The sequence below is a fragment of the Rhipicephalus sanguineus genome, chromosome 6, assembly GCF_013339695.2.
Source record: "Rhipicephalus sanguineus isolate Rsan-2018 chromosome 6, BIME_Rsan_1.4, whole genome shotgun sequence".
NCBI classification, from domain to species: domain Eukaryota; kingdom Metazoa; phylum Arthropoda; class Arachnida; order Ixodida; family Ixodidae; genus Rhipicephalus; species Rhipicephalus sanguineus.
In genome coordinates, this window is record NC_051181.1 from 140495265 (window position 1) to 140516992 (window position 21728).

The window sequence follows — 21728 nt, forward strand, 5'->3', positions numbered from 1 at the left end:
CCGCCTCGCATTGCGCGGCTCTCGTCTTTATAAGCACCACGTCACGACCTCGACTGTGCGCTTGCACACGGGCGCTATAGACAACAACACGCGCCCGGACGTTTTAGTCGAACCGGCGTGGCGGTCGCACGGCTCTGGGTTGCAGAGAGCGTGCACATAACATCCACGCAGACCACGAGGCTGCCGGCAGCACGGCACGTTCTGCGGGTACCACAATTCTCCTATAGCGTGTTATTACTTATAGTCCGGGTATATCGTCGGTCTATCGTTTCCTGTCCGGTCGGCGCGGCAAGGCTTACCGTTGTCACTCCCGCCTCTATACGTCCTGGTTCCGACATGCAGCGGGTAGCTAATGAGAGCAACACCACAAATGAGGCTTCCATCGCAATGCGCTTCGCGCCAAATTGTAAAAGAGGCAGTGTGTTCCCGCCCTTGCTAGCTGCCAGGGGCTCCATACACGTCCACCCTCTCAATTTATTTTGGCCGTCCTGGTATCGGCCGCTCACGCATGATGCCCGTATGTATGTGCCACTGCGGTATGGAGCTCCATTGCGAGGGTGATTATGGTGTACATGTTCGTGTGTGCTACGTGCACGTTCCGGGAGAAGGAGGCGACGTTAAGGAGCATGCGCACATCCTGGTGACGACCAATCTGCGATCGTGCGACGCGTGAGGAGGACGCTGCGGGTTCTTGGTGATTCAAATGCATTTGTGTAGCCGCTGCTACCATCTCACCGCACCGTGGCTTCCGCGTAATCGAAGTGGAACACAATGCGTGGAATGCAAGGCGCGGAACACAAGGCGAAGAAAACGTACAAATGAGTGACGCACTTTTCACCGTTTCAATGTTGGTAATTCGGACGCGTTTTCTCGTGTTCACGAAGTGAAAAGAATAATAATGAATCAAGTTAACAGCACCACGTTTCCGGCGCTTTCAAAATTCGTTGCAGAAAACTCGACTCGGAATAGATGTTTACTGTAAAGAGAAGCTTGTACACATAATGTCTTGTATGCGCATAGGCATACAGAGGTTTGTTTCTTAATATCGCAACGAGAAAAAAAATGTATTCTTGTGAGGCCACGTGCATTTTCGCACTGACATACCTATGCATGCGACACTTGCGGGAGAAAGGACCATTGAACACGCCCTGTGAGCTTGCGCTCGTGTGACCGTGTGCGTTGATGACGCAGAAAGCAACGAAGGCGTCGAGAGCGTATACGTGAAGTTGACAGACCTTACGTAAGATCTGTCTACAGACGTGCGTATGTTTACATCAAGTCTGTCGACTTTACGTAATGTTGACAGGCTTTATGCGCAACTTTAAAGGGACTGTCTACCGCTCGGAAAAAAATTTCTGATTGTGGTGAAAATGAAAAGATCGTTCGTCACATCGGCGGCAACGAGCATGCTTTTTCCCCATAAAAAAGAATTATATTTTTACTTTGATATTGAAAATCATGAAAGAATGACCGCTAGCGTCACCCAACAGCGATGTGGTCAATCTACTGGTATGACAAGAAATCCTCGCAGGTAGACTCATTTTGCTTAAAACCAAGCATGTATAACTTGAAATTGTATTTTACGCACTTGAGGCAGCTTTCGGTTGCGTCAGAGAGTAATTTTTTGCTTTTTTTTTCATCACGCATCCAAACAGGCGTCTTGGCGCTGCTTGCGGCACCTTCGATTTCGTCTGCCTCAACTCATGCGCTATGCCATGCGGCCCTCCGCGCTGGTCGTACCGTGCCGCCGTATTGTTGTTAGGATGTCTCGCATGTGCTGCACTGTGAAGGCGTGCATTTATCGTCTCTTTTTGATGAAGCAACTTGGCTTGGATGGCGGCAGCAGGGCTAAAATAAACGCATAGACTGCGATTACAGCAAAACAAGTGTTCTGTAATCGTACAATAAGGCTTCATTTAACCACTAGCGCGCTGAAAAAGACTGTTACATTCATTACATTAGTGTTCAGCGAAAATAAAGTAATCCTACAGAAGTTAGCATAAAGTTTGCATCATCATCATCATCATCATCCTACAGAAGTCACATGTGCTTTCGGTTTTAATTTTTACCGGCACTACAATCGCCATCGCGTCCACCAACCAGTGTTGTGGGCATGTTTCACGCCAATGGAAGAAGACCGAACGCAGATCGAAGAATTCTGTTTTAAAAATTTCTACTCACTTTCCAGAGAAACCGCTACAAGGTTGGACACTTCAGACGGTACGCTTTCTATTGCGGTACAAAACAGACAAGCGATGAAGGACGGTAGACAGTCCCTTTAAGTGCATGCGCTATTAGTACTGTCTCTCTGTATCTCTCTCTCTCTTTCCTTCTATTTCTGTCTTCCCCCATGAATTCCTTACTCCAGTGAAGAGTAGACCATCGGACGTGCGTCTAATTAACACTCCATGTCTTTCGGTCCCTCTTTCTCTTTTTCTCTCTCCACACATTCACGTAAGTTAACTTTCGCGCATACAATTCACACTTTCGCGCACACTCCTCATACCGACGCGCACCAACGGACCTGAGAGTCATCGTATATCGAACGGTTGCGCCGACGGAACTGTCATATGTGTGGCCCTCGTGCAGGGGCGCGGTGTATAGAAGAGTTGGGGGGGGGGGGGGAGCCGAGCCTGGAGTAGTTGATAAAGGTGAGGAGGCGAGAGGTACACTCCACGCGTAGATGAGAGAGGGGGAAAGGTGGCGCTAATTAATCTTCCCGAGCCATAAATGAGTTCGGCTGCATCCGACGACGACGACACTTGATTAAAGGTGGACCACGCGTCGGCGGTGGCCCGCGGCCGGCTCCAATTTCGAATTCCCTCGCGACCGTATACGTAAACGCTGGGCGCAACGTGTGATGCCAACTTTTTATCGCCGTCCACGCCAGCTCGTATCCCCAGTGCTATATTTATATAAGGTGGCTTATCTATCCTTAAGTTATATACGAGCACACATAAATCAAAAGACGCACGGGGCCACCAATTGCGGCTGAGTCGTGTTCCTAACTCCGTAGTGGCTTGTGGCCGCGTTTCCGGACACCACAATGAAAAACCGCACGGCTTAGGGGCCAGATAATCTAAATGAAGGTATTTCTAATACGCTTGTGAACGCGTGAATAAGCTTGATGCCTTGAAGAAGTTGTATGCCCACGCATTTAGCATTTATAGCACACCTAAATTTTGTGCCCTTTGCCTATTTTTGCACCGTCTTGCCATCTTATACGTAATTGCACTGAAAGGTGCAGTACGCAGGATATGTTATCGCTTCGATGTCAAAAACTTCAGAACTCGACGACGTAATTGCTAATAAACAACTCCCTTTTCTTGTGGCTTAGTTGGTGTACGGATCTGACGACGCATTTGTTATTTTCTATTGAACGCTTAGTTTCTTCTATTTAAGCGATTGTCAACGTACAGGCTGTGGAGTTCTATTCTGTGTGTGTTGTACACAGCTCTGCGGTAGATGTCCGCTCCCGCCGTCAAGTGAAATTGAAGTTGCTTCCAACCTCTCAACGCCTACCCTATAGTCACGTTAAGGGTTTTACCTGTACTTGAGGGCGGCTTCAATGCGACGCCTGCAATCCGATGCAGCCACAGCAGCCTTTAATGTCAAAGTTATGATCTTATTTGTTGTATGATCTTACTTAATGTACAGCCTTTAATGTCAAAGTTATAATCTTATTTGTTGTATGATCAACAAATAAGACAGCACGTTCTGTACATTACGAGTCGTTTTTAACATGAGCTGCTGTCTTTCTCTCATATAGTTCTCGCGGAAGTTTGAATACGGAGCAGCTCCTGTATTTCGAATCTACTACAATAACATACTTGGCAAGGAAAACGTTTTTCAGTGAGCAGAATGCTTGAAGAAAAGAAAGAGAAACAAGGAACAATCTAGTATCTGATTTGAATCTATCACTCTTTCCTAGTAATATCTATATATTGCTGAGGGTGAGGTATATATAACGTGCTTAAGTATCGACGTTAAGCTTCATAAACCGAATGGAGATACAGAGCTGGACTATATTCGGACCAATTATCTCGTTTCCTTATAGAAACGAGCAGCCACGTGCGTAAAGTATTCCGTTCCTGCTTTCTTATAGGGCACGATTCCAGTTAGCATTCTTTTTTGGCGATTCCATTCTTTGCGAACTTTGCACGAAATAGCCATGGTCAAGGAGCAGTGAGCGACCCCTCCTGATGGTTAAGGACGCTTTCGAAGAAATGCGTGACGTATACTGCATTACCATTTCTGCAACTCGAACAGATTTTCAGTTTATCATGATATGACTTACTAAATTAATGTCTCATCCCACAGGAATCTATGCGCTGCGAAGCTTGTGAGTTCAACTCACCACGGCGCCACGGGGGTCTAGTGGTCATGGGACTGCTGACCCGAAGATCGCGGAATCGAATCCCAACCGCGGCAGCCGTATTGCGATAGAGGCAGAATGCTAGAGGCCCGTGTACTTAGATTTAGGTGCACGTTAAAGAACCCCAGGTTGTCGAAATTTCCGGAGCCCTCCACTACGGCGTCCCTCATAATCATATCATGGTTTTGGGTTGTAAAACTTTAATAATTATTACATTATAGTTTTTGAGATGAGCGAGATCTGCTCACGACCTGTATGGTTTATACAACGCGGAATGGAATCTAAATGGAATCGTGTGAAAAAAGAATGCCACTGGTGGCCGCGGTCCTGTCTTTCGAGGAAGTACGTACGCGTCTTACTGCGTGGTTCCCGGGGTCCGTCGACGGTGACCTTGATGGCCTTGGTGTACGTGGCCACTTGCGGCGGGTTCGTGCTCAATGTGATGGTAATGGTGAAGCTCTTGCCTGCATCGAGAAGAGAGAGAGAGAAAGAAGAAACCACAGCTGTAAGCATTGTTCCCGGCAACAAACATAGACGAAGAAACAAGGCACATAAACCACAAAGAGGGTGCCACTTCATGTTACCATTCGTAGTCACAAACGCACAGCAAGAGACGTATACACTTCTACAACTATCCACAAAGCGTGCATGCTGCTTCAGCTGTAATCGACTGTGCGTTGGAAAACTGATGCTGGAAAGGGTTAACGCCACCGATACACAGAACCCCTACTGAGCGCAAAAAGACATCAAGACTTTCCGAGAAGACGACGCACCGCGCTCTCAAATTCGACCGCACGCACCACAGAACATCAAATATTCAGAGCATGTGCAAGTTATTTCCTTTGTGCCCTGTAGACGTGTACGTCCGTGCTTAGTATAATCCCTCCCTACTCCTCGGCCCCCATACGGCTCAGCTGTAAAACGTGTACACACTTCCCAAGTCTGGACATGTTCCCCGGGTTTCCCGCAAGAAAAGCCGCGACGACAGTCCGCACAACAAGCTTTGGGTAAACAACTCTGACCGAACTGCGGCTGCCACCCGGGGGTTCGGTTCGGTAGTACAAACTCCTGTACGACCTTACACACCCCTCTAAAACCCACTGCGAACACTATAGCTTCTTTGATATTTGGGAAAACACGACTTGAAATGGCCCCTTCTATACCGAAGAAGCAAAAGAAAAAGTTTACAGACGGAGTGAACAAGATCGCTCACTCGTCTCCGTTGCTCGAGAAGAGCAGAGGCTGATCCTGAATGCACCGTCCGTCGCCGGGCACGCCCCCCCCCCCCTTCCTTTTCCACCACGGAGGATTCAAGCGGGCAGGCAACCAGAGACCAGGAGAGTTGTCTCAGCGCTTCCCCTTCCAGGGAGTCTCCCGCCATTCCTTCTTCCTTTCTTTCTTTCTTTCTTGTCTTGTCTTTCCTTCTTTTCCCAGTGCGGGAAGCAAGTGTTGTTGACGCTGTTTAACACGGGTTCGGGCCGAGGACCGAGAGGCAGCGTTCCGAGGGCGATTGTGTCGTCGACGCCGGTTGCCGTCGTGTAGGGAAGAGGAAGAAAGCCGCGCGAGCGCGCGTGTTTGCGTTGGCGCGCCGGACGACAGGCTCTTTAACGTCCCGACGCGCCGTAGATCTTTCCTTATCGCCTTTTCGCCCCCCTCTTGGGGAAGCTCCCGACCACGCTTTTCGCGTTCGTCCGTAACCGTCTATCCTCCCTTGCCTCACTTGCTCGAGGTAGTAGTAGGTAAACGAGGCGACGACGCTGTAGCTGCCCGATCCACAGTCAGCGACCTTATACCGCGGGCGGAAGATGTGTGGTGGCATGGTATGAACTGTGCTTGCGGAGGGAGGCGCCAGCTTAGCTAGCGACAGGTGAGCGCGTGGTGCTTAATATCTGTCTGTGAACGTAAGACGCAGATATTGCGGTAGCAATCGCGCAAGAAATTTATCGCGATCCAATGATCAGCCGCTCTGCTACACCCTATGAATTTCGGATGCTTGCAATGTTGTCTAGCTACGCTAAAGGTAGCTAAGCAATAGCTCTGGTTTTGCAACGACATTAATGTGAGAATCAGTTAATCTGAGTCATCAGTTTCACCGTGGTACACGTTGAGATGCTGTTCAGTGAAATGACGCATAAGGTCTCTACTCTCGCATGCGCTTGTGCTGTTCCTCTCTCCTTACGTCCACGTTTTTTGCGCAGTTTTCTTGATAATGGAATACCAACTCGCCCAACAGTCCATTCTTCTAAGGTCTATACATCGTGTTTTTGAAGCAATGTTTACAACTTGACTCCCTGTAGCAATTGAAATATGTGGGCAACCTCAGCGGTGTATACAGAGGGAGTATAAGGTTGCAGTGAAACTGATTACAGAAAATGCGTTGAATGGCGACTGCTGCTTCGCGTATCGGTGCAGCGAGCTTGGGAGCTCGTTCGCTGCTTCTTATGCTAATATCCCAAAACCATTTCAACGGCCCCAGTTTTTATTAATTTTCTCAGCTTTGTGCTTATAAAATGATGAGTTCGTGGGCGTGGCAGCGTAGTCATCCCCATATTTCATGTAGCACGAACATATAAGAAAATAATGACATAACAGAAGAGTGAGGTTCTGTTCTTCAGAAGCTTAAGTCGGACTTGTGCCAGCTCGTAATGTATCTTATGGTGTCCGTTCCATTATCATTGGTAACGAAATGGAAGTAATACTAGTCATACGAATAGGGTTTTGCATTCAGAAGAATTTGATGCGTTACGCTGCATGAATACTCATTCTCCCGTCATTCGTGCATTGCGTGAACGAACAACTCAGTCTCTCTGGGTAAACGCTTCCTGCCGAGGAAGCAGCAATCGTTTTTAAAGCTGAGTTCTGTCGTATATGACATGTTCATGGAGAAAAAGCCAAACTCCACCTAAGTCAATGCTATAGTCATTATTTTACTTACAAACAACATCTACGCAACTCAGACGACGTGCCTTTGCTCTGGGCAATTCTATACAATGACAGCTTGGAAAGCACCCGGAAAGGTGTGTATACAGTTCTAAGATCGCGTAAACGTTATGCAAATAACCGAGTGAACAACACGCAGATCATGTCGCGAAGGTGCCCGTGGTGTCCATATATCTCTATTGACTACCTCCATGACTAGTACACAACTCGACATCGTTCGTACCTTCCTTCTCTCGCGCAACAAATTAAACGAGCACGCGAGAAAACGTTTCCCTCGCGAGCGACAAGTAATTGCGTCCGAAACGCCGATGGCAAATCATTCGCAGCTGAGGACAACGCGTACGCGCATACGATTCGCATGACCCCTCCCACCCTCCAGTCAGCGATTCGCTTCGGGACCGTACGGCACACGCGCTACTTCGCACCTCGCGCACGGCAACCCTTTTTCCGCGTACAGGACACAAACCGAACTCGTTGCGTCCGCAATTATCGGCCGTGGCTGCATGCAGCAATGTTCGATCCAGCAGTGGCGGCGGGAAGTTCAATCGCGGGGTCCGAAACAAAATCGTCCACATGAGCGGCGCCGCCGGCGCCGCGTATACACAGATGCGCCATTGACGCACTATTTATAAGTTAGCGCTCCACGCTCCACACAGTAGCTGCCGCGGCCCTTCCCAGAACCTTTTCTCACGCTCCCGACGCCAAGCGTAGCGAAACAGTAGGCGCCAAACATGTTCATGCGCTTATGGACGCACACACACGCGCACTCTCTCTCGGCTTGAAGCAAGAAGGCGACAGAGAACGCAAGACGGATGTACGCTTGGCGCTTACGAAGAAGTTGCGCGAGGAAGGGAAGCGAGCGAGTTGAAGACCCGTTGTTTGTACGTTACATATTTGTCCGGTACCTTCGAAGAATTTGCGGGGCGTGCAAAAGGGGTGCTTGCATGGTGCTATAGTGTGCGGGCTCGCCCTGTACGTTCGGGTAGGCCGCATTGATAGATGCTACATATGCGTGTTCACTGCCAGAGGCGACCGCGTCCTCTTCGACGTCAGTAGACCGTGCCGTACTTGTCTCTGCTATTTGGGGAGAGGGAGAGAGAGATCAGCGACGTCGTTCGGGCCAATAAGGTCTTTCGAAGAGAGCACGTATGACCTCAGGGCGATGTGGAAAGGGTAAGCGACGGGACAGAGGCGGGGGGGGGGGGGGGGAGAGGAGGACGTTGTGGCGGTAGGAGCGAAAGGTAGCCATTTTTAATCTATCAGCGTGGCCGGCTCCGCTCGGGAACGATCGCATAGTGTTCCCAGCACCGCCAGATCTTCGAAAACCTAAAGAAAACGAACACACGCAAAGTATGCGAGAAGAAAGACAGCCAGGTACGGGTAAGCAAAAGAAGACGATGCGGAGGAAGAAGAAGCAGTATAGAAGCGAGCGATATTAAAAGAAGGGCATGCGATCGCTGAGAAGCCGCTGTTTGGGGGGGACGTCGTGCAGTTGACCTCCCGAAGAGCGCGCTCAGCTTGGGGCACGCGGCGCAGGTGACTTCGGGATGTGCGGCCGCGTCGCTCGACGCTTCTCTCCATGCGGCGTGTCATTACCATTAATCCCGCATTAATAATAGACGGGGGACAGCGTGGCACCTCCATTGGAAGAAGAAGAAGAAGAGGAACCCAGAGCGGGGACGCCTTTACCGGTCCGGGAGTGCCATTAAATTATTCCTTTTCCTTCACCCACATGCTCACCTCCCTTCCTTCTTCGTGCAAGCTTCTCTTGTGTATCTCCTCCCTAACGCGCGGCCGCATGCGAGATGCCCCTCCTTGTTGGTTGTTTTTGCCGAGAAGAGAAAACGAGCGGTTATGTTAGGTTGCGCGCGCTCCCGCGGCATGGGAGATCGCACGCCATCTGCGTTGCGTGAGGCCGCGGCCACGAGGAGTATGAGGAAATGTGAGCAACGCCGGTGTGGCTCGCAGAATGCATCATCGGCGTTGTCATTTCGTCAGTAAAGAAAACTCACGAGATCGCTTGCAGTCGAAGGCGTAAGCCATCTTCTTTTTCTCATCAGTCGATGTATTGATCCCACCCCGCCCCCCTCCGAAATCTTTCTGCACCTAACGTGGTTTCTCTTCGTATCGGAGGCATTGCAAGCTTTCTGTACGTCATCTGGTTTTGCACCGCCTCCGCGATCGGCCCACCTTCGACTAAGCGACGATGTCATGTCATGACGTCGACACGGGACGTCACGTCATGTGAAGTCATGATGACGTCACAAGATTTCGTGATATATGACGTCACGTGGTGACGTCATATGGTTACGTCATCACGTGATGTTGATTTTTTTCATCCCTCATGTTGACGTCGACGGTCAATTTTGGCGTTTGATGAGGCATCTAAGGCTTTCGCCTTAATGAAGCGTCGTGCTAGCCCGGAACCCACGTTGGCGCAATGAACTCGTTTTGGTCTCGATTAGCGGAAGAGGAGGCTGCCACAGCATACTGGTTAACTGATGGTCTATTTTATTAATTCAAACATATACGTTCCCATAAGTGCGTCCACCGCGTTGTCTTAGCGGTAATGACGTTGTTGCTTGACAAAGCTATTCCATACAAATCCTACGCACACAAGTTCCGTCTAGGCATAGTGGTCGCGTGTAAACTCTGCTGCCTTTCCCTGCAGGCTTTTGAAAACAATAGCACGAGTTATCGTGCAGTGTTTGAATCGATAAAGGTTGACGATGGTGGCAAATCGAAGCCAGTGACGAATGTTAAAGGTCGAGTGAAAAAAGTGCGATGCATGTATACATAAACGTGGCAAGGGTATACGTGCAAGCTGTTCATGTAAGTGTATACTTCAAGTCAAGAGAGATACTTGCTGACAACACGTCTCCACGTCAGCCACGTGGAAAAAAAAAAGAGTGAAGGGACCGCCCAGAGAGCGACCCACGAACGCTCGGATAGCCGAAGTGCACGATTTGTAGCCCGAGATGCATCGCGGCAAAGAGCACTTCTTGCCCATCTGGACAATATAAGTTGTGTAAATAAGGACACGATGAACAAGGATAAGCTATTTCAAATAGGCTAGCATTTAGGCGGCAGGCGTTTGGTTTGGCGTGTTAGTTTTAACGGGTCAGGCAGTGACGTCACGGAATATGGTGTCACTCTCAATTCCTGTCATTTCCGAAAGAAGAAACTGGAAAGCAAATGGTTAGGACGCTGAAAAGGAAACGGGCACGACCATTTCACGTTTGTGCACCTAGAGCAGGGCACAAAGTTCTTCTTCTGCTACTGCAACAAACAGCATGTCTGTGACGAATAACGAGAGGCAGAATCAGAATGGCACATCGGTGAGTCATGATGGATTGGTCGGTAAACGGACGTTAACCTTCACTACCACGCGCCAGCTAGCACGCGTGTAAACGTTGCAAAGGCGGCTGAACAATTAACACCGTGGGCGGCTGCTTGAATCCATGCGATATGGTGCATGCACAACGACAACCCATGAAAGGAATTTCTAACCTACCATTGTCAAATGTGTTGCTTTCTTCTTACAAGCATCATATAGAGAGACGTCAACCCCCCTCACCCCCGCTTTCTTTTTCAGGGAATACCTTTTTCTTTTTGACTAACCCAGTTCGGGTCCGCCACGGTTGACCAGTGGCTAAGGTGTTCGGCTGCTGACCCGAAGGTCGTGGGCACGGTGTTCCGTTGTCGCGGGTTCGATTCCGGCCGCGGTGGTCGCATTTCGGTAGAGGCGAAATGGTAGAGGCCTGTGCGATGTCAGTGCACGTTAAGAGCACCAGATGGTCGAAATTTCCGGAGCCCTCCACTACGGCGTCTCTCATAATCATATCGTGGTTTTGGGACGTAAAACACCAGATGTTATTATTAACTCAGTTTGTCACGGCGGCCTCAACCAATTTGCCACGGTGGCCTTATTTGTGCACGAGCTAAAACATTTTTGAAATTCGTGTTCACCTGTAAACTCATTATCGCTATTCGCAGAAGCTATATTTCCTACGTATTTCCATCTATTGGCTACCGCCACTGAATTTCTTGATGTTGTGCATTTACTTTCCAATCAGATTGATATGTGCGGTTACCCTGATAAAAAAGGAACGGCCAGCAGTTGAAGAGTTGTCGCAAATGCAGCTTTGTAAGCGACGCGGCCCCCGTTGAAGCGGCTGACCTGAAGCCTCGATACACCCAGCGCAGCCTGTCGGAAAACACGCGAAGCGCGTCCCCATGTTCGGCGAGGAGGCTGCGCGGCGGAGGCGGAACGTCGGTACACCTAACCTATTCTAACACCGTGGCCGAAGTACAATCTGGCATTCACTTCGCGGACTCCGACAGCTTAAACGAGCGTCAAGTGTCCACATTTTCGTTGCATTATACCGCAGACAGGCCATCAGATTTCCGCGGGCGGCGAAATGCGTGCTCGCTCTCTGCGGACGCACGCAACGCAGATTACCTCCAAGCTGCTTCTTCGCAAATCACTCGCATCGCCTTCCGCGTGTTCGTCTGTGTACTGACGCTCGTTCCTAGTCGGTTTCTCGCTCCGTTTCTTTTTTATTTGTGTTTCTGTTTCCTCCCGGCATAAATCTTTCTCTCGGACCACGTGCGGTTCCTCTTCTGACAAGAGGAGGTGCCATTGGGCAGCGGCACGAGCGATGCTGCAGTTTATGCCCCCCCACGCCGAAGAAAACGCCGTCCCTTTATAGCCCTAATCTGAGCTTCTCCAAAACGGCCGAAATTTTTACAAATGGGCTCACGATTTCTCGTGTCCGTCTCCGCGGTCAGCACCAGCACCCCCCTCTTCTCCTCTCCTTCCTGTCTTCTCGGCTACGCAGCTCACCGAAGGCAAACCCGTACCAACAACCGCTCTGCCCGCTGTAGGCTGCAGCGCCATGCTCAAGCACCATCGCCCCGTACATATGCGTACAGCCTTCGATTTCCCGCGCGGCAACTCTTCTTGTTTCTCCCAGCGTACGATATAAACGGCCGCTGAGGGGGGCACGATGCTCCTCACGCCCGGCCGATCCGTCTCATTCACGTGCGTGCCTGCTTGCGTGCGTGCGTTTTCGTACGGTTTGCGTTGCGTACATATACGCACACACATGCGCAAGACGCTGCAGCGGCCCGCCGAAGCACGTACACGTAGTACCACGGGATATATACTTAGGATGGCGATCCGGGGATAATCTTTGGGGCCTCCACTAACAAGCCGGCGGCCCATAAACGGGGAGAGCTATAGCTGTAAATACATACATACAAAGGCGGCCGCACGCGCCTGCGCAAGCGAGCGAGCGAGCGCTAAAAACGTGGCCGCACCACACACGCATCGTCGGCCGCAAAATGACCGCGCCGCCAACTTCTAATACCTTTACAACTCCTCCCCTTTCTTGCGGCGTAAGCGACCACCCTCCTCGGCAAGACGTCCGAGCACGTTTCCCTGGACACGCCATTGCCGGGCTAGCTTCAGCACTCCTTTCGCAGCCATTGCCGCCCTAAGCTGGCGATCCGGACTGGGCATTGCTGTTCGGATTCTTCTTTCTTTCCTTTCTGTTCTCCTCCTTGTCATTTATTTCTTTCGCTATCTTCTTTGTATGAATCTCGCCAGTTGTTCTCGCAGCCCTAATATCTGGCTTCGGTGCAATGCGGAGGATCACTCATAGTTCCAAGTCATCGCCGGGCGAGCGCTGGATCGGACGAAGTGGGGGTGCTATATAAAGTTGCGTTCAACGTGCACGTTACTTCCTCGAATAATAGAAATAAATAAATCTCGAGAGCCGCATTGTTGGTGAGGTTTTCGACCCCAAAAAATGAACAAGCGAGATCGGTTAAACCTGCGATTTAGTGTCGTGCTGTCGGCGAAAAAGAAAGCCTCGAATATCAGACGATGAAATGGGGGAATGGTTTTTACAGGTTAAACGCTGCAGCAACAAGATAACAGAGAGATAGGCAGATACGAAAGAGAGGAAAGGCAAGGAGGTTGGCCTGAATAAATGTCCGGTTTGCTACCCTAACTTAAAGGGGGGGGGGGGGGAGAAGGGACTAGCGAGATAAAGATGATATAGAGAGACAGAAAGGAAGTACACGGACACAATCACCGCTGTTAAAAGCCGCGCAGGATGACACTTGTCAGCACATATAGTCGTCCATGCAAGGGTCCTAGTGGGATGCAAATATGGAGGCGAGAGGTCCAGGCGGTGATAGAAAACGAAGATGTGATATTTATGAAGCAGCGCACGGAAGACACATTCACACACACATAAAAAGACGCAAGGACGTGAAGATGTGAAGATGCAAGATGTGACGCAAGATGTAAAGATGAGGGAGACATGCAGCTTTAAGGAAGGAAAGAAGAAAGAAATTCCAGTGCAAAGGCGATGGCAATGATACAACTCTGCAGGGCACGTGCACTTCGGACCCAGCAGCACTTCGTCACACCACTGCCTATGCGCATTCATATGCCGTTTTTTATTATTTTAATTATACGCGCATGTAGATGAGGTACGTTGGGTTCAAACACCCACAAGCACCCACATTCTTTTGCAAGCCACAGTTTCATTTTTGCCCTTTAGCTGCTTCGATGATTAGAGAGCACTTGCATGACTCCGGGATGATCGCGTATACGAGGTGGGTCTGTTTCAGGAAATGGGAGTGCCCGGCCTTGCAAGGCGGGCCACTAGGGTTCACTCTGCCAGGGTGCACCCTGCGGTAGCCGGCTGGAATATCGTCGACAGCCGCGAGGCGAAGCCGTAATTATCCTAGACGTTCACCGCAAAGGAACGCTTTGGTGTGCGAACCATCCACTGTATATACTATCGGCATTTGCACAGGCGCGTTCGTTTTGAAACACCGCAACGGCACGGCTTCGCTTAGACGAAACCGTGGTTGTACCGAGGAGCGCTGCGATTTCTATACGTGGATTCGTTGCGAAAACTGGACGAATATCACTTGCGAAACCAATGTATTTGCAAGCAAGGATCTTCAATCTAAGGGAGTCGTTACAAACGTCCCACTAATTTCCTTCAGAATGATGAACCAACTCTTCGTACATGTTATTATACGCATTTGCTTGTTTGCGGAGGCTACGGTTTCTTAATCGACGTCGCGTACATACCTTGATTGCTTTAGCGAACACGCATTAGCACGCCAATTGAGAGTATGGCATAGCAAGCGCGCGTGTGTACATTTTCGTTGAAACGTTTATTTGGGTCTTAGTACCACAGCAGTAATGCTCTCGTGCATATATGGAATAGAAAACATTTCTATTCGAATAGAGTATTTGGAACAGAAAGAAAGAAAGAAAGAAACAGGATGAAACGGGCTTAACGGGATGATGAGTTCAATTCCCTCCGATATTTTTCAGTTTCGCATGTGTATATACTTATACACGCACAGATACCAACACACAATCGAAAATACATAAAGGGTTGATTGAATCCCCCCCCCCCCAAAAAAAAAAAACAATCTGGCTACGCCGCCGTTACTACACTAGTGTGTCTTTTTCTGCTATTATACATCAGAAAACGGTTTTCTTTAGGACAACCTGAAAAACGCTTCAGGATACCCCGGCTTACCTCCCATATGATTCCTTGCATTATTACGCACCGAGGCGTTCTCCAGAGCTCTCCGCACGCGGCTACCCCTTTTGAATACACTCGAGGGCTCCCATATACGGGGTACGCGCACCGCATTTTGTCGAGAAACTCAGCTTTGCTGCTACGCCATCCCCTCTCACCTACCTATAAATGCTTCCCCCTCTCAAGTGCTCCCAAAGTTCCTAAATTACCCGAGCCGTCGGCGCCGCCACCGCCGTCGAGTCAGTCCGCGGCGGTGCGTAGCAAATGGCCAGCGCACGCGGTCAGTACCGCATGCACCACGCCGAGGGGGCACGGAACGTGACCGGAACGATACCGCGGGTCACCGCTGCAGTTTCGCCATGCGTGCATGCGGGCGCGAGGCGGGCGTCAAAACGCGGGGGCACCCATGCCGGACACGCGGTCCTCCGTGTAATTCGGGTGTGCGTTCCCGCAACTAAAGCGAGTATCCTTCTTTTTTTTTTTAAGTTCCGCATGACAGATTATGTGCTCCGTTTACCGCAATGACACACGCCAAATATGTTTCGTGTCTCATGGTTTCCGCCTTTTTTTTTCGTTTCTTTTTTATTTGTATTTGTCGTAGTAATTAACTCATCACCGCAACTAGTCAGGCATGTTGCTGTATTGATAATACACACGTCGGATAGAAAAGGAGTGAAAAAGAGTAATAGATAGAGAAAAGAGAGGAAAGTTACGGAAGTAAACCAGAAGGATAACCGATTTTCTAGTCTTGAAAGTAGGGAATAGAATGACAAAGAAGGCACATTAGAAATACAGTCACACTATCATTGCTGTCCACAGCGAATGATAACACTTGCCAGTGTTCCAGCCGTTCATGATGGTTTTCGTCGCCCTAGTCGTTCAGCCGACTCTTCCGCCACGGCTCATATGTTTGACAGACTAAAATCAACTTCATCTGACAACGCTCTGCTTGCCGTCAATCCGCGCTATCGTTGTCGAGAGCGTCTGTTTCTGAGCACTGCATCGAAGAGGGTCTCGTAAAACATGTATACAAGTATCTTCTCGTTATTGCAGAAAGCGTGCAGCTGATTGAAGGTATATACGCTACGGGAGTCTTAGTAGAAAACGTGTTTAAAGGAGTTTTCGTACGCACAGAGGAAAAGAACGCGGACACGAGACCCTCAGCGGCCATTAGTACAATCTGGTCCACGCATCGGTATACCATGTTTTGCCGGCGGTAAAAGTATCTGCTCCCATTTGCCGTCCGCTGTCGTGCGATTAGTCACATAACATCGAGGAACGATTAGTCATCCTCGTATAATTCGTTTCATTACGACAGGAAACGAACTACTCTACTCCCCTAATATCTCCACCCTAAAAGGTTGTCGACGTGCGCTCCGAGAGAGAGAGAGAGAGAGAGAGAGAGAGAGAGAGAGAGAAATGTAATACAGAAAGGCAGAGAGGTTAACGAGAAGATATCTGGTTTGCTATCCTGCAGGGGGGGGGGGGGTGAGAGGAGACAGAAAAATAATGAAGTATAGGGCACTCAAAGAGAGAGAAGAAATAATAGAGAAGGAAAGGCAGGGAGGTTAAGCAGTATAGGACAACCGGTTTGCTACCCTACACATGGGGACAGGGTGTGAGAGATTAAAGATGGAGAGGAAAGAGAGAGAGAGAGAGAGAGAGAAATAGAAATATAGCGTATGACACTGCACACACAGAATCAGTCGGTCACTCTTGCGTGGTAGTCGGTCACTTAAAGCTTTCTGCTAAGCAAGGCGCCTCTTGTTCACGTATACCCTTGGCTCAAAGGTCAGCATCAGTTTTACTTTCAAATGCTAACTGCGTGTTTGTTTTCTGTTAAATCAATGTGTAAAAAGCCAAGCACGTTAAAAACCAGCACGTAGCAAAGCATGCGTACGGCAGTGGTATGTACTTACAATCACAACCTGTCACCAGCTTAAATAGTTTGAATGCCGGTTGCACTCCAATCAGTGGAGCTATACTGCTTCGAACTTGCAGCAAAATATTAGCGGACCTATACCACTTGCCTATAGGGAAGCTCACAGGACTGGACAAGAAGTGACCTGTCCTACGCTATGAAAAATTTTAGATATTAAGCGGTTAGGAAAAGTTTAATTAGGAATGGTAATAAGTGCGGCACGTTATTCGACGGTCGGTGTGCGACATGTATATTGCAGCATATTAGGACGTTGTAGTGTCGAACACAACACACGCCATCGCGATACCGTGTCGCTCCTGGTTGGCTTTAGCAAAGGGATAGTCGCTTTCACCATCTGGGCACCCCATGAAAAATCCAATCCTCCCCATCAATGCGATCAACCTCCATGCAACAGTGGATAGTAGATATTCGCACATATCACGGAGTACAATTCAGATCAGTAAGAAGCCTAGTTCTATCAGCGTCCGAAGTCAGGTGACCATCACAGCCCATACAGATTACACCATACAAAGACGCAGTTGGTCGAATCAATTAAATTGCTGCGCCTCGAAACACCGTCTCTCCGTGAAAGATGGGACGGTGCGCTCAAAACGCAATGGCATCGCGACGCGCCCTTCCCCGTCGCAACATGTAAATAATCTGGCGCATACACCAGGCACCTATACAGGGCCACACCTACGCCACTAAGCGGCATTTTTGTTTTCATATATTGTACGGTAATTAACGCGTGTTTATACTTTGTTCATTCATAATTTCGGCCTCTTTCTCCGCATTCGCGGCCGGCGTGCTGTGACCGCTTCCAACCGTGCTTCGCTGGAATAGCGCACGGTTCTTATACAGGCTCTGTCCGCAGCCGCCTGTGTAATTAGTCGGTTTCCATAAGCGCTGCTCACGGCCATATCTGCGTTGCTGGTAGCCTCTGCCGGTCGTCAGCTCTTCTCTCTTGGGGCGTGCACGAACGCTTAGCCCAGCCACGTGAATCCAAGCTAGTTATAAATACCCTCGCCATCATTTTAAAACTATGTAACCGAACTATACAGCGCCATGCATCAGCGTTCCGTGGAACGGTACGATGCGTGCGCATGCATTGTTCAGTGACGTTCTAATTACTCACAGCCGCTCCATTTCTTAGTATACACCTTCCTCGTTTCCTTATACATTCATTTTCGGTAAGCCTCTGTCTTCAGAAGCTAGGAGCTGCGCAACTTGATGGAGCAGAGTCCACAAGTAAGCACTCTCAAGCTCTCTGGCAGACTGTTTATACACCTTTAAGGCCTTCTCATTAAGGAGGTGCGTGCGACCTTCGTATGTCTGGGTCTTACTGCACAGTTAAAAAATATTAGATAGACACACAACGTTCATTCGAGCGTGTGTTTTAGCCTGCACGGCATAGGGGAAAAAATCTTAAATGACGTGCTGTGCATGCAAATACACCTCTCATCAACACAATTACCTTGACATACATAGTACAATACTTCGTTCTGCAGACACAGACCACTAAGAGGTGTGTACAGGCGACGAGGTTGTTCTCGTGTCATCCACTATACTGCTGCTATTACCTAACTAACTCTAAGCAAGCTTCGTGGCGTTTAAATTGAAACACTGCGTCGGGTCTGCACGTTTATCCTTTTCACCCCAGGAATAGCTCAATACGATGCCACCTCCTACGTTAAATGACTCCGAGACTAAGCAGACTTCAACGTATAGTAATAATAATTGTTGGGCCTTTACGTCCGAAAACCACGATATGGTTATGAGACACGCCGTAGCGGAGGGCTTCCGAAATTTCGACCACCTGGGGTTCCTTAACGTGAACCTATAAACCTAACAATAGCATTTTGTCTCCATCGAAATGTGGCCACCGCGGCTGGGATTCGATCCCGCGAGCTTCGGGTGAGCAGTCAAGCGCCACAACTACTCGACCACCACGGCGAGTAAAGCAGACTTCAACGAGAAGTAGACGTACGAAGTAAATTTCCCGTGTATTTGCGCTCAGCTGTGCCAAGGGGGCTGAGACGTGGGCGGTTGTATGGCCCATATATATACAGCCCGCGTTGTACGCGAGCAAGCAATTCCAATTCGAGTCCCGCGCAGTTGGCGTTGTCGTCGTCATCGTCCTAGTCGTCGTTGAGCGGGTTAAATGGTTCGCGAGCTTTCGGATCGGGCCCTCCCCCCTCCGCGAGCGGCAGTTTCCTCAGCGTTTGCGCAAAAGGCTTGTCCGCAGCAAAGCGGCCAGTTGAGCCCGGCAGGTTTTATGCCAACGCAAATCGGATTTCGGTGTGCCGACTGTGGTCCGCAAATCTCTTGCTCGGGTCTTTTCTGAGTGCTATACATTTGTGTGTGTGGATTCTTTCCCGGTTCGCTTTTTGGCGTTACGCTTCGTTCTTTTGTGTCTCAGATCAGTGCCAGACAGAAGCCAGCCGAAGCCCTCGCTTAGCTCTTCGCGTGCAAAGATTGCGTTTGTTTTCGCGTTGTTTTTCTTTAGGTGCTTGGTTGAGGAAGCCGGCTCAGAGCTATAGCGAGTGTTTTAGCCCGGCGTTATTCGTCTGCCAGTCCCCTCCTCCCTCAACCTCTGTATACGGCATCTCCTGCGGTGTTCTGTTTGCCTGCGATGACAGTGGGCTTGCGGCATCTCGGCGGCTGTCTGCATTCAGAAGTCGCCGTCTCGTGTGTTTTGCCGTGCACTGCATGGCTTCCGTGATACCTGTACTTAAGACCTCCCCCCCCCCTCCCCCCCCCCCCGATCCCAGGAGTGCATTTCTCCTTGTTTCGTAAAAGGAAAAAAGAAAAAAGAATGAGAGACTTATAGTGGCATTCACATTCTCTTATTTTCCCCCTGGAAAACGGGCGCTCTTTTTTGTTATGCTTGTTCTTTTTACCAGACAAAGTGGCCAGATGAAGTGCAGACATTTAAGTGCGTTAATTAACATCACCGCTATAAGCTACCGTATCTAAAAGTTTTAAGCGCGAGGTATTGCGTTCCAATCAATGGCGACGACGAGATTTTGACCATTGTTTCTGAATGTTTTCCATATCTATATGGCTGCAGCATAGCCAACACACATTGCGCTATATAGACGTTCTAAGATCGCGCGTAGCTGCTTTTTTAAAGATTCTTTTAATTAAAAAGCGTTCCTGCTTTCCAAAGATAATGGTCTTTCGAAATTTTCTTCAATTCACTTTGATTTCTTTCCTTCTTACTTCGAGAATGTCACTCGCCTATGTCATCGCGCGAAACATGTATCAGTGGCGTGTGCACTCACAGTCCCTGTGTTTTCTTTTTTCGTCTTCTTTTTACAGAGTCTGCTCGAGCTATTCATGCTCTGCTCACCTGCCATTGGAGTTGCCAGCAAGGTAAGAAAAGACCAGGCATCTGCATGACTGGTCTTTACATGCAGTAATGCGTGCTATTACTCTGCCGGTTTCGCACCAGGCTTAATTGCTAGATGTCGCTAGCGCACTCCGGACAAATTCTAGACAAGTGTATTGACCCTTATACTACACGCCTTCGTTTTCACGTACTAAGCGGACAGCGCGTACACCGAACCCTCCCACACGTGATGAATGCGCGATAGACCCACGGAGACAACGATCGGCAGAAACACACAGGTCAAGGTCGGCGATGCTCAGCGTAGAGCCGCGCATGCGCACACTGTCGCGCGGAGGTGTACTGAACGCACGAAATTAATCGTTCCGATTTTGTTCGAGCACCGGCGGAACCACGTAAGGGACACGTAATGTATACCATGCCTAAAATATATTAGACGGTGTACGCATGTACGCAGTCTCAGTGCATATCACTCCCATAGAAGCCTCGTTCCTTCCAAACCTCCGTATCAGCCTGATACTTCCTTTGCGAGAGGGCAACACTGCGCACGCACTAATTACTAATTACAAGTTTCGCACACGAGAGACCAAGTACGTAATTTGCGAGGGATGCGCATCTGCTACTGTTTCCTGCGCTGTGGCTTCATTACAGAAGCGGTGCAGTTTGCGAAAGTATGTGAAACGTCTCGTATACATAGCACGTAACACGAACCAGATAGGGCCCGATTCGAGCCGATAAACTTTACATGCAACAGCTGGGCGTTATCTTAATAAGCACATACGGAACGCTTCTGCATATTTCCACGAGTATGGCCGAGGTTCAAGGGCGGGATGCGTATGGATGCATCGACGAACTTGGCGGTGCCGTATACGCATGCGTGCTATATCGGCGAGATCTGAAACATGGATGGCAAAGTTCATGGTCGTATACCGCTCCATAGGAATAATTAAAGCCTAAGCGCATGCGCAAACGCCGTTTTAATGCGACGAAATTGAAGCTCTCGGAGCTTATCGCGTCCGTCCCGGCATACGCCGCGCCATAACATGAGCCCGCGCTTGTGTCACCTCGATAGCCGACGCCCCTTAGTCAATGGCGTCTTCATCTTGGCTCATTTCGTTTTTTGTTTTTTATTTTTACCACGCTAGAGAAGAAGAGAATAAAAAGGAGGAGACTTGATTATAGTCCTCGCTTACACGTACTAAGGACACTCGTCGACTTTATAAAAGGCGTTATTAATTGGCACTCTTAATTAATCAAGACGTGTTATTCTTCGTCGGCCTAGCATGCCCTTTTTTTCGCTTCTCTTACAAGGGCCTTATATGACACGTTGCACTGTCTTTGCTTTCATTTTACCTCAGTTTAATACACGGCATAAGCAGTTCGCTTCCCCTCCCACTTCGGCTCGGTAATTAAATACGAAGCTAATCGCGCGCACCTGTTATTACGGGAGGCATACAAAACACAGTCTTCGCCAGCGCGCCTTCGCCGTGAAAAGGCGCCCTTTTTAAAAAGCGTGAGCTTTCGTTGTTTTATGAGGGTGATAATAAAGGCACCCGAACGAAT

At 49.2% G+C, this 21728-nt stretch overlaps 1 protein-coding gene across 1 annotated transcript in view; it reads right to left on the reverse strand.

Moving 5' to 3' along the window:
- The window catches only part of LOC119396565 (runt-related transcription factor 3-like), a 399999-nt gene that overhangs the window by 325076 nt on the left and 53195 nt on the right, over positions 1 to 21728 (reverse strand). Inside the window, 1 exon segment of the mRNA XM_049417140.1 lies at positions 4735 to 4839. Coding sequence (XP_049273097.1) covers positions 4735 to 4839 — 105 coding nt within the window.